The 14,149-nt window shown below is 43.1% G+C and overlaps 1 protein-coding gene across 4 annotated transcripts in view; it reads right to left on the reverse strand.

The window, feature by feature from the left end:
• Window positions 1-9,930: 9,930 nt before the first annotated feature.
• Window positions 9,931-14,149, reverse strand: part of adarb1b (adenosine deaminase RNA specific B1b) — a 117,236-nt gene continuing 113,017 nt past the window's right edge. For all 4 annotated transcript variants that reach the window (XM_047600220.1, XM_047600218.1, XM_047600219.1 and 1 more), the window contains one exon: window positions 9,931-13,343. In XM_047600220.1, the coding sequence (XP_047456176.1) occupies window positions 13,167-13,343 (177 nt within the window). In that variant the 3' untranslated portion in view covers window positions 9,931-13,166. The remainder of the gene's footprint in view (window positions 13,344-14,149) is intronic.

Genomic DNA, 14,149 nt, shown 5'->3' on the forward strand with positions numbered 1-14,149 from the left:
CTTCTTAGGTTCTACTAATCCTAAATATCTTGGAGAAATTAAAAATGCATTGCAAACTAAACCTTTGGGTCTCAGGAGGATATGTAAAGAGAGGAAATCTTCCGTAGATAAAGCACAGACACAGCTGCATCCACTCTATAACCTCTTTAATATATTAATTGGCTTCACACAAAACTGTCTCTTTGTTATTGTATCTAAGGTGGGATGTGCTCTATATGACTGAATGGAACTTTACTATTTTCAGCAATATATACTGTTACTGTATCTATATAATATATATTTGTATACGGCGACTGAGATATGTGCGATTCCTCTGACAATTCTACTTTTTTGTCTGAGTTATGTAGCAGCAATGGATCCATCTTTATGGAGAAATTCTCGAAACAACACCAAAGAAAACGGGAGAACAAAACATTGTTTTTGGTACCTGTGGATGTGGCCCTGCATTCAAAAGGGTCCAGTCAGAAAGATTCGGATCTGTCATTGATGGCAGGCAGAACCGTGCAAGCCTTATGCGGTTGCACCTAAAAATTGGATTTGTGTAAACATGGTCTTATTGCGGACTTAATACAAGAATAATCAGAGAAACGCAGCACACATTTAACTAAGTAAGGCCTTCCCACATTGCAGTGTTACAGTTTTTCGAAACTAAAAATAATAAAACAGATGACACCTTTACAGTAAATACATTGTCTACTGGTTTACTTTTGTTAGTTTAGTAAGACTAGTGCTTTAGCATTGTGAATGTTGTGTAAATCAACACAGGCCACTTCAAGTTTTAACTTTTAGCTTTTTATTATACTATTGTTGTATAATGTTTGTATAGTTGTTTTATAATGTTTTAAGAGTAGTTTTGACTGTGCTTGCTGTCGTTTTGTTTCACGATCACTTGTTGTTATTGTGACCTCTGTAGTTCTAAACCCAGAGGAAGACGGGTAGGTCATTACAAAGTCACTACAGGTTAACCGTACATTCACAGTGTTTTATGTGTGTGTTTGTGTGCTTGCAGATGGGTGAGTTGCAACAAATACAAACCTCCTCACCTGAAACAACAACGCCATTTCAGTGTATAACACATTTATGTGTAAAGACATTTCAGGCAACAACATTACCAGAGCTGCAATGAGTTTATAGTAGGTGTGTGAATGATTGATGATCAATATTATTGGCCCAAAATCAAAGTTTGCTTAGGGCCGGCTATAGCCAATCCATTGCGAAACCGCATCCAGTTGTAGAAAGACTGTAGTGCATATCCCAGGCCTATGCATGGCGCTGTTTCTGATACTTCAGTCAAAAAAACAAGATCAGGTGGAGCATGCGCATCAATCGTAGACAACTTTGGTTGAACGCAATTAAAAGAAAGAACTGGAGTGAGACAATGATCAACAACGCTTGCAATGCACACTTGATATCAGTTCAGATTAATAAGTAATGCATCATCAATTTCAGCCTGGATGACGTTATGGGTTAGACTAAACTGTGACTGAAATTACGTTAAATTAATCATCACTTGGGGATTCTCATTACATGTTAATGTTAACTGCTTGCTAACACAACATTAGTTATTTTTTGGGTGTCCAAGCAGAAGTTAAATTTGCTACGTTACCCTCCAAAGTGGTTCCACTTACTTCTTGTAGGAGAGACTTCAGTATATTCTCTACAATATGCGTTTTCCTCGTCCATTCTTGCCAAAACAGTCTGTTAAAATATACTAACACATCATAGTGTTTAAGATGTTTTGCCTCCAGCTAAGCTCCACCCCTCAAAAAACGTCACATTGTGACAAAGGGAAGCAAAGGATGAAGTTGAGAGGGCACGAGCAGATCCAAAAATGTGCACCATAAGCAGGAGAGACCAGTCCTGTGGAGCTGTTTATAGCTCTTCCTAGCAACTCCTAACGCTTTCTAGAATGACAAATTCAGACTACTGCCACCTGCTGGAATGGAGAGTTATTTTCTTTTACACAGGCACAGAGCGTACTCCAGTGGCGGTGGGTTGCACTCTTTGCAGTGTGCTCAAGTGCTAATTCTCGGCTCAGTCATAGTCCGCATTTGTTGCCGGTAGTTCTTTGATATCTGTAACGTGTCCATGCCCTTACTCTCATAAGGCATAATGGGGCTAGCATCAGAAAGCTTACTGTTATATTTATATTTTATTAAAAGCAGTCTCACCATAGTGAAAAGAACCATTGTTTTCATAGAAATACTGTCCCTGGCTATGCTGTCAAACACAGACACACTTACAGGTCTAAGCCGCTTCAGTTTGACTTTGGCAGTGACAAGGGCACTGGGCTATTAGTCCTCGTTTGCACACTGCTTGGACAATTTAGCTATTCAAATAGAGGCCGCTTACCGGAAAACAGCTCCTTAATGAGGAGATGGCCAAGTAATGCGCCATAAACCTATTCTTTTATTCTTTCCCACACGCTCATAAATACACACGGCCTGTATGCGTACAAAGCCATTATGTACACCTACGCATAAGCAATCTTAAACGCATACTTAAATGCACAGCTTTACACATGCACACACACAAACATGCACGCACACACAAACACACTAATGATTATAATGTGATCTTGAGGAAACGGTGCCAATTTTTGCCACGTAAGTCAAAAAGGTCAAATTGCAAATGTCAGCCTTTTTTTTTTTGCTACCGGATTTTAATTATTCTGTCAGGTTCAAAGAACCTTCATCAGAAAGGAGCTGCTCTGACAAAGGAAGGCCTGAGCTCCCAGATAAGCTCAATCTGCGTCTCCTCTTGACACTTCCTTCTCTATACTTAGCCTATCTACACTCCTCTCACAGGCAGCGACACTTAGCATCACCTCAGAGTAAATCGCCACGTATCACAGAGAGCAGTGGCGCCGAAGACATGGTTTAACAGCTACCAGCAGGCTGTCAATGTGGAGTCAATTAAGGTGAGCTGTGTTTTGTTTTGTTTTTTTCTTTCTTTTTTCTGAGCTTATTCAGAAAACGCAGCTGAAACACAATAAAGAGTCGGGTGTTGGTTCCAGTGACATATTGGTACCAAACAAATGATCCACTTTTAAGGGCAGCATAGCGGTACTGTGTCCTTAACTAGACTGGCCAGAGAAAATATTTATATGAAATCATAATATTTTTAATACAGACTGCTCCCAGCATTTTGAATGCAGACCACACTAAATGTATCATATTTGATACATGAGGTGACACGTATCATGTTGAGACATCTGCACCATCCCCATAATCGGTAAGTAACTGAAAAATATAGAATTTGATGCTTATTTTCTGCCCCCAGGTGGATTGATCCATGCTCTGCAGACAGTAGCAGGAATTTCGCATATTTCCAAAATAGCTTCTTCCATGGATTGACTCTCTAGATTGCTAGGCTATAGTAATCAAAAAGGCGTTGAATAAGGGCTACTAGACTTGCTGGCTTCCTTTACTCCTCTGTCAAACCATCTGTCCTATCTGGCAAGGACTTTGATGTTTGTATCTTTAAAGAAGTGTCTTTTGTCCTTCAGATAGAGGTGAACTGCTGAGTCACTCCCTGATGAGCTGGCCCTCCTGTGTTGAGCCATGCATTTATGGATGGGTTGTTTGGTCTCCCCAATATACAAGTCTTTACATTCCTCACTACACCGAACAGCATACACTACATTACTCTGTTTCTGTCTAGGTGTTTTGTCTTTGGGGTGGACCAGTTTTTGTCTTAGCGTATTGCCAGGTCTGAAATAAACTGGGATGCAGTGTTTTCCGAAAACTCTCCTCAGTTTCTCCAATAAACCAGCCACGTAGGGGATGATGATGTTCTTTCTCCTGCTGTGCTCCTCTTCCCTGTCCTTTTTGGGATATCTTTTTGAGCCTTTAACAAAGGCCCAGTTGGGATATCCGCATCTTTTGAAGGTTTGTTTGATGTGCTGCCCCTCCTTCTCCTTTCCATCCTGTCTAGTGGGAACAGTCTGTGCTTGGTGCTGGAGGGTTCTGATGACTCCTAGTTTGTGTTCCAGAGGGTGGTGGGAATCAAATAATAAGTGCTGGTGTGTGTGCGTGGGTTATCTGTATACTTAGATGTTGAGGCTTCGGTCATCTTCAACATGTACCTCCTCTGTCCTGACTGTCCTCCGTCCTGAGGTGTCGTCCACATACCTGTACCAGTGGGTGGGGGTGGGACCTGCAGAGGTGTCCAGGGCTCTGGTCTCTAGTTCTTCCACGTAGAGATTGGCCATGATTGGTGGCACTGGTGACCCCATTGCACAGCCATGTTTCTGCCTGTAGAAACCTCCTGGAAATAGGTGGTGGTCAGGCACAGGTCGAGTAGCACACAGACTGGGGTGAGGTTTATTCTTGAGGCCAAGGTGTCACCCTTTTGCAGTCTTTCCTGTACTACATTTGTGGCTTCTCTGGTGGGAATGCAGGTGAACAGTGAGGTCACATCATAGGACATGACGGTTCTTGACTGATGTGGTGTGGGGTGTTGCCCACCAACGGAGACAGGATGGATGCCAAATGCCAAACCGAGTTAATGCTGCTGACGATGGGTCTGAGTGGGGCTCCTTCCTTGTGTATTTCGGGGAGTCCATAAATACATAGTGTGTCTTCCCCTGAGTGCAGCCGGTAGTAAAGGAGTCTGACGATGGCCTTCTCCTTTTCCAGCTGTTGTAAGTAGTTTATTATTCTGGTTTTGTATGTGTTGGTTGGGTCACGTTGCCCTTATGCAATTGCCCTTACTCAACGCCTTTTGGATTACCATGACCTGGATGACTGAGAACCTTCACGGACATAGACTATAGTAAAAAAAATATTGTTTCTGATATTTGCATCAGAACTTATCTTGACGCAACCTATACAGACTTCACACTGTGTTGAAATGGTGTGTGTCAAATGTGAGACAGCAGGTATAGATGTAATTTATTTCAGTATCTCTCATGAAGCATGATCATGATGCATTATGCCTGACATAATGGCAATTATTTATTTTATAATTGACTCAATTACATATTTAAAAGATTACAATGCCATCTTAAAATCTGCATTCATTTGTTTCATATTATAGGAACTGTTGCATAGAAATTATGTAATTGCTGTTTTATTGTTCTCATTTTATTTCACACAATTAAATGACTAATGATAACCTAATCTAGTATTTATCAATCCAGAGAAGAAATCAGAGACATACATTTCTTTTTCAGTTCATCTTTATCAGAGCAAGGACTAGGATGACTTACAGCTGCCATTGTTACTACTATTTTATTTGAACATCCAATTAAAGGTTATTTCAATTTCTCTATTAAAAGAAATTTGGGTTTCCTTATTCCTGTCTCAGCAACCCCGACCAACAGAACAACTACACTGAATCACTACATATATATATATATATATATATATATATATATATATATATATGGAATTATACAATTCTAATGATGAAACCATGTAATATTTCCCATTTAAACTCATACATTAATGCACAAGAACCCCCAGCAGCGTCATTGCTACTGTACTTTATATTCCTTTAATGGAGAATTATTACTGCAGCATGTGCACTGCAGGACAAACGTACTTTCATTTCTCCTGAAACATTGTTAACAGAATCATGATTGGAGGGACCTCAGGCCCGGCTTCGCTGCAGTCTGCGGTCCCATCGCACCTCATTACTGTACGCGGCCCTCTCTTTCCCCGTGGCATCCATCTGCGTTCCCCCTGCATTATTTGCCACTCATTATCCATGCACCCTCCTATTTTATTCAGTATTGTCGAGATTACCAAACTGTCAGGCGAGAGCTCATGCCGCCGTGAAAACAGCGCAGGCCGCGGCGTTCTATGAATTTCTCTATTATTGTACCTGTCATGGCGTTTTTGTAAGCAGGTTTGCCGGCCGCGCTACGCGGGGACCGGCATATCATTTTCTTGTTTAACGCCACGCCGTTCGTCTTCCCCGTCCAGGTGCACGCACGCTCCGTTTTGTCCGTTAGGCACGGTTCACGTGCTTAATTCTTCATTGTCGGCTCACGTCGCGGGACGTGTCACCCCGCGACATGCGCCCCGAGTTAATTCGCCTTTTCTAGACACACTTCTATCTGGAGGCTCTCCTCACTTGTCTCTTTGCTTTGTATTCGGTGACAATGAGCTGCGGCTATCTCTGGGTGAAACACACACACACACACACACACACACACACACACACACACACACAAGGACGCGGGGGTCGCAGACGTCCTCTAACCAGTGAATAACAGGAGGCTGGAGACGGCCGAGGTGCAGGCTGGTCTCGCCACGTGATTCGCCACATACATCAACGCTGCTGAGCAGAAAATTGAAATGGAAATGTGGGCCTTGGAAGAGTGTGGCTCCCATTTACCCCTGGACCAGAGCTAATGATTTGTCATTTCTCTCAGGGGCACAAGCTGCTGCTGCCGCCGCCGCCGCTGCCCTCTCCCTCACACTCTCCCTGCACCGGCGTGTAGGAGCTGCCTCCTCGTCCTCACCTGCACGGACTCCTGCTTTCTTTCCAACTATTTGTGTTTAACTCCAGCGTAAGAGGCTTGTTTAAGTTCTGGACGAGGTCTCGTTTTCCCGCTACAGCCGAAGCAGGTAACATTTTGACGTGAGAGTTCTTAAATGAGGCGCTCTGATACATAGACGTGATAATACTGTTTGTGTAAACAGCAGCGTGGCTGCTCAGACGCAGCAGATGGTCGTTGCATTATTAAAGGCTGAAGCTGCGAACATGTTTTGGTCTGGGATGCGTTCACCTGTCAGGGCTGTTTGGATCCACTTCCCCGGCTTTCATCAGGCCAACCGAGTTATGAGCAGCAGGGGGCTCCGTGTTTAAAGCAAGCACGTGTGATTTATTATTGATCTGATGTTGGCGTCTGCGGGGACGACCCAGACAGACACACAAACAAGCTCGCATCGCTTTCGGAAAGAGTTATCTCCTGGCTGGAACGTTTCTGTGATTCCTTCCAGATCTTTTGAGGACTACTTTGAGGTCAGAGATGTACACCATGGTAGCATGAAACATGTACGTATGCGATCACATGTTGTTATCTACTCCTCAAGGCGTATGATGGGACATACGATGGCAAGCTGGAGTCCTCCTTACAGGTACAGGTTCAGTCCCCGCGCAACCCGGAGATTAAACCCCGGCGGTAAAAATGCATGAGAAGGTTTGCGGCTGACTAATCCGGCCTCGCCCCGAGTCTGATTGACACCGAGCACGTTTGAAGTTGGCGTCCGCTGAAGTTTCTCTCTCCGCAGGAAAAACAAGCTTCTGTTCTAATCATCTAACGGTGTACGCAAGCGTCAAATAAATATTTTAAACTTCTCAGAAAGCTCCCATGCGTAATTCATTGAGAAACAAATATTTTACTGGAAACATCCTAAAGACGATATTACACAGCACAAAGGGTGCACGTTTTCTAAACGGATGGCTGATGCCGTTTCAATTCAGTCCGTTCTGTTCTGCCAGATGGGAGTCTCGTCTATGACTTGATACGCCATCAGTGCGGGAGATGCTGCCCCTCTAACACTTAGTGCTCAAACTTTAGAGGTCCAAAAGTAACAAGAATAAAAATGGTAAAACTAATTTGTTATAATCATTTGACTCATGCACGTCAGCAGGATCTTTGTACCTTCAACAAGTTAAATGCATTTCAGTCAGGCTGATGTCAGGTGATGGATTTGAACGTCACAGACATGTTCCATCTCTGCATCCTGAACACCTCTCGGCTTTCTTCAGCCGCACGCCTGCCTGTGTTTTTGCCGCTGAATGTGGAAGCGCGGCCCGTCGAGTTCTGACACATCGGCCTGAATCTAAGAAGACAGAATGCTCCAGTGTCCATCTCCCCGTTGCTTCTTTCTGCAGCAAAATCATCCACAGACGTGCCCGTTCAGACAGCCTCACACACTCGGGCCATAACAGAACCAGCTGCTGTTTCATTCTGCTCGCTGCTTTCTTAGTTTTGCTCCGGCTGGCCACAAAATACGGAGCCCCAGGCACGGCAAAAAAATAATAATAATAAATCCAGGCCATGAAATACTAATTCGTGGGCAATCAATATTAATTTGTGAGCGCTGAATACCTATTTCATGGGTTCTCGTTAATGTCATGTCCATAAATTACCTGGATACACCGCCAACTTCTCTGGATATTGCGGGAACTGCATCTTGAAGGTGAGTGTCTTTTGATTTTCTGCTCTTGACAGTATCATGTTATCTTCATGCAGTTATTTAACTGTGTGTTATTTTTTTGTCATAGTCGGTACCCTTTCTGGTGATGTCTGGTTGCATCTATCCTTATGCTGCTGCTAGCTTACACATTGTTTTCCTATGCTAGTGTGTGAACGGGAGCTCACAGACTTATTTCTTTGGACTAAACAGAAAAAACGGAAATGCAACTGCTGCGCTACTGTAGTTTCAATACATGTCTTTTTTTTCTCAGATGTCATCTGTATCAAAAACTTTGCTTCTCAGGCTTACCCACCAAGTTTAAGGTCTCCAAGCGTGTAGGCGTACGGTATATTCCGTAGAGCCTACTGCTGATTGCTGAGAAGTCATAAATGGGGTTTTCATCTCTGTAAAAACTGCTCACCTCGCCTCCTCATATTGACGGCAGCCTCCTCTTCGATCTAAAGGGCGGCTTGAGACTCTCAGTCCACCGTGTCGTGTCTGGGCTGTTTGGGCACAGATAAACAATGAAGGACTGCTCAGGAAAAAAATAGTAAATAAAGTAAATAAATAAGTAAATAAATAATAAGTGCAACTACCCAATTTTTATAGGCTGGACTGTTTAAATTACACTTAAGATATATTTTTTTCTTCCTCCAGACTCACTCGTGTTTTCATTTAATTAATATCTGCTCTACTTCCACCAACTACAAGGAAACACTGGATTATACACTGTATTTATTTTTAAAAATAGTTTTTACAACAACTCAGTCCAATACGGCCCCTTTACGGAGCAGTTGGCACACATCCTGTTTTTAAAGTGTCAAATAATTATAACAAAACTTATCCAAGAAAACTGACAATTGAGCATGCATCAACATTATATTAACTACCTAAAATGACTGAAATCATCCTTGAAAAAATAATATGATGTCTATTTTAGTTTGTTTAACTCCAATCCACTAACATGCAGGAGGTGGAGCTTATGACCGATACTGCAGCCGGTCACCAGGGGGAGCTCTACTTGCTTTGGCTTCACTTATTAGGAGCACTTCTGCCATTCATATTTATAGTCTCTGATTAGTACTCAGTGCAGTTTGCTGCCACAATGTCACACCTACCCATTCACTTACATAACCAACATATATATATGTGCATATGAACCAAACAGTTAATTCAAATCTCCACTCAGATGCATCTCTCCATCCTCTCGGTTGGTGGTGGGCGTTCCTCGAGCAGGTAAAAGAGCTCCCTGGATATCCTGCGTGGCTGACCACTGCTCCAAGGCCTCATTGGGACAGATTAAATTCCGTGAAGAAATGACCCTTGCATGTGTGCGCATGTTAACACAGAGAATAAAAAGAAGTTTGACTGGATTTTTCTTGCCTCTTGGCTCCAGCCCCTGAAATAAAGTGTGTCTGTGTCTGTAAAAATGGTTCAAACTAATCCAAATGGAACAGCTGCTATTGCAAGCGTTTACATACATATTAATGACATAGTAATTTAACATAAGTTAAATATGATATGCATACACCACAGCTCTTACAGCCACAGCAGCAATTTGTTTTTGTTTCATCTTTGATTAAAAACGCTGTTGCACTCCGTAAAATCTGCATTTAGACTTTGTGTGCATTCATTCAGTGCAGACCACACAGACAACAAACAAACACTTTTTGATTGATTATGCACCAGTACAGTGAGACCTCGTCTCATCATTTCAAACACACACAGAAAGCAACACTCGGCATCGTGAAATGAAAGAACTCCAACCATGTGCAAAAGTAAACTAAGAACTCTTTTATTCTTTTTTGTTCGTTTTATATATCTATCTTTAGCTGTTTTTTTTTTTTCTTCTACACGAGTCCTTTAAAAGTTTGTCATCATGCTAGGTGCAGCTTCAGTGTTGTAGAACATGCAAGGTTGTGGTTTTTTTTCTTCGTTGGTGGAGGATTTCACACACTGGACAGCTGGAGAGAGGGAGGAGGAGGGGAGGGTAGGGAGGGAGGAAGAGGAGGAGGAGGAGGGGGGGCTACCCAGAGTGAACCAACACCGACCAGCTCCGGGTTCAGTGAAACGAAACCCGAAAACATAACCCCACCACGGGCGCAGCTGGGGGAGGGGGGGGCGGTAGGGGGTCAGGGGGGGTTGCACTGATCATCATCGAAGATTCACAAAAGGGTTAAGCAGAAGCGGTTCAGTCCTCGCCGTCATAGTCCGATCCATCCGATCCAGAAACGGGGACGTTATTGTTATTTTCAATTTTTTTTTATATATATATATTTATATATATATATATATATCATGACATCATCAGTTGACATATTTAGTGCAGTCAAAAAACAAACAAAACTCTAGAAGCAGGCAGTCTTTAGAGGGAAATATACAAAAAGAAAGAAAAGAAAGACTTCAGACAGCTTTGTAGAGAACAGAAGAGAAGACGACCGGAGGGGAGGAGAGAGGAGGGGAGGGAGACTTCGTTCAGACTCCTGTTTGTGATGGGCTCACAGCAGAGGAGACATCAGGAGTATTGCTCATGACTTTGGTCTGGGTCTGTTTGCCAGGGAGGACTGGATCCCGCCGATTTAAAAACCTAATTTCCAGCTCTTTACCTCTTAAGTCAACACTGGGAGATTCCCTTTTCTTCCTGCTTCTCTAACACCGACTCAAAAAAAAGTTAGTAAGGTACATACATGACATCACATGTGCCAGCTGGTGGATGCCACTTTTAGCTGAGGCACTTTACAGTGCATATATTCTTCTTTTTAAACATGGGTGGCTACAATGGGGATGAAGCGTGTTAACCCCCGGCAGTGTTGGTGCCATGCTTCACGGTGCCCGGTGAGTCAAATAGAACCACAAGTACTTCACTCAGGAACAGCAACACCTTCACAAACCCCGGCAACAAGAGGAAGGATCGGAACGGGTTTTTTTTTTCGGGGTGGCTCCATTGTACAGGGAAGAATCGTTGTCACCTTTGTTGCTCCTTATATACACAGAACTACTATTTCGTAGCAATAATGATCGCAGGTCACAATATACACGTGGTCACCGACAGCTACAGATGCACTAGAGAAGCCTGACAGTTCGATTGCCCCCCACCCACACTCGGTTGGATACATCACTTTTTGTACAAAGCAAAGGAACACTGTTGAGTGGAAATACAAACAAACAAAAAAAAAAGGAGACAGTAAAGGGCGGATGCCGAAAAGTTTTGCATGAAATATTAAAAAAAAGGAAAAGAAAGCTCAGTAAGGAAAATACTGGGGCAGAAACACACATGGACATCATCCTCTTTGGTGAAAATTTGACAGAGTATGCTTAAAGACACCTGAGCACACACATTAATTGTACACACATTTTCTTTTTTTTTTTGTTTTTTTGTTTTTTTTCCATTTCCCCTACAGCTGGAAACAGGAATTCACTGCAGTTACTTGGAAACGTGTCCTCGTTTAGAAATTTAAAGGACGTTCGGGGTGCGGAGGAGTCACAAACAGACGGGAGTCTCTAACTGAAGAAGGTAAGAGAGGAGGATGCATGTGACATCACGCTGTGATATATATTTGGTTGTGATCTACCGGCAGAGTCGACCCGATGTCTACGTACGAGTCCGTTCATGCGGGGCTGGGGTTTGCATGACGCTGCACTGCTATTCTAAGGGTTCCCTAAGAGAATTACGTGGAAGGATTTGCCACAGGTTTGCATCTCGAACAATCACTACTTACTGGAACAATGTGTCACGTGCTGCACGGGCAGCTCCAGCACGTAGACGGCTAATCTGACAGCTATCGTGGATCCCTGCCACAGCGTGACATAATTACAAGATCTGAGAGGTCTGTTATTTTCACTGCAGTATCATCCCCATCCCTTAAAACATTTTAAGAAAAACAAATAAACAGTCGAACAAACGAAGAAACGAACAGAACAACCTGTCCCCGCCCCTTAAAAACCAAACAATCAGGATCACGAGAAATCTAGAAAATAGAGACAAAGATTCAAAGCTGCCTGTGGAGGAAGATGCTGGCATTCATTCTAAATCATTCACTGATGGACGCACGGGGCTCCCCATCGCGTGTTTTCTGCTCTGCAGGCCTCTCAGTTCAGTTTCCATGCAAAGCCATGGCTTAGATCGAGGAAAAAAATACAACGTGCAGCACCTCCCAGAAAAGCTTGTCCCCAAGACCCAGGCGAGAGAGGAGGCGTCGACCCCGACCGCCCTCCCCCACTGTTCAAGTATGAAATGAGAGTCGACACAAAATAAGTTACAGAAAACACACGCACGGATGAGTGACATAAAAATCAACAGAAGTGTGCTAAACTGCTGTCACGCCTGCCTCGCGTATATTCTTTCCAGTCAGTGAATCAAACAGGGCGACTTCATTTAGTAGCATGTCCATGTTTAATACAAGGGCTAAGAGCATGTGGTCTCCTCTAAGGAACGGACCAAATAACACACATTATATGGAACTATTTTATGTTCGCTCTCTTTTATAAGTATTAGATTTACATCCTCAAGATTTTCATTAAATTAAAGTTTACCATTCATTTTTGCATGTATATATACGTTTTCTTTAGGTCCATACACGTTGGTTCTAGTCAACAAATGCCTACGTTTCACCCTAACCCGGCTACACTCAGGACTGTATAACTTCTTTCACGTCTACAGCATAAGATTAAAATTTATCTGGGAAACATAAAACACCAAATGGTGAGAAAAATAATAAAACGCATTCCAGTTTTCGAACAGAAAAAAACACGCAGACGGACGACGCCATCCGATAAAATCTAAATAAAATACGATGAGAAACAGCATGAGGTCCTCTGAGGAATGAGAATGATGGAGCTATGGATGGTTTGTGAAACTACGCACGTTCATTCTCACGAGTACAAAGTGCACGTGCGAGCCCACGCATGGGACGGAAGAAGACGTTGTTAATAAGGGGCTCTCTTGCTTTCAGGCCTGGGTCAGGGAGGGAGGAGTGGGTGGTTCGGGAACCCCTTGGTCTCCCGGCTCCCTCAGGAGCTGAGGGTGAACTGGTCTTGCTCGATGGGCTTTTTGACCCAGGCCCCCAGGCCGGCCTTGTGGAAGGCCTTGATGAGCGCCTGCTTAGCGGAGTGGTACTCTGTGGCCGCCTGCTTGGCGTCGTGGTACGAGCTGGGCTTGAGCACTTTGATCCGCAACAGGGACGACAGCTGAGGAGGAGGAGGAGGAGGGAAAAACACACAAACGGTCGTTACTGTAGGATAAAAGACACAAAACTCATAACATTGACTGGAGCTGAATCTGTCCGTCTGTGCAATAGGGGTGTAATGATCCAAACCAAACTGAGAAAACACATCCCACGGTATGTACCACAATACAATATTTTTATTAGTTAGCAGATTTCCTTTTAGAGAATAGTATTTTATATTTTTACTAAGATCATTTTTATTTGTTTAGGTAATGCATAACGTCTAACTAGTGATCAAAAGTTATTTAATTCATATATATCGTTACTATTTAAAAGAAAAAAATAGTCCAGTGTTCTTTGGACTGGTTTAAGTTAAACTTGCACTGGCTCGCTTAGTTTCTGCATCTGATCCATGCAGAGATTGTTAAGTTACTCTGGGTTCAGAGTAAATGTGTGTAACAGCAGTTACACATAAGGAAGTAGAGGTTGTAGATTGTATGTATGGAGGAGGAGGAGGAGGCTCATTTTCCGGGCCTGTCTGGCCCCTGGATGACTTTTGACATGGACTAGTGGATGTTTTTTTGTTGCAACGTGTAGTTACATTTCTGAGAAGGTGCCTGTCAGGCTACAGCAAAGCACAGAGCTCCTACTTGCCTACGGCAAAGACCAGAATCTAAATGGAAGTCATAAATCTAGCCCTAGCTTGATATTTAGAGTGCGAAGGAATTACTAGCTGTTACAGTTTTATGCTTTAATTTTTGCTTCAAGGCTGGAATAGTCATCGAGGACTATTTTATTTGTCACGCTGCAGTGAACGTTCACCTCCTC

Source organism: Mugil cephalus, chromosome 12 (assembly GCF_022458985.1).
Source record: "Mugil cephalus isolate CIBA_MC_2020 chromosome 12, CIBA_Mcephalus_1.1, whole genome shotgun sequence".
Taxonomy (NCBI): Eukaryota; Metazoa; Chordata; class Actinopteri; order Mugiliformes; family Mugilidae; genus Mugil; species Mugil cephalus.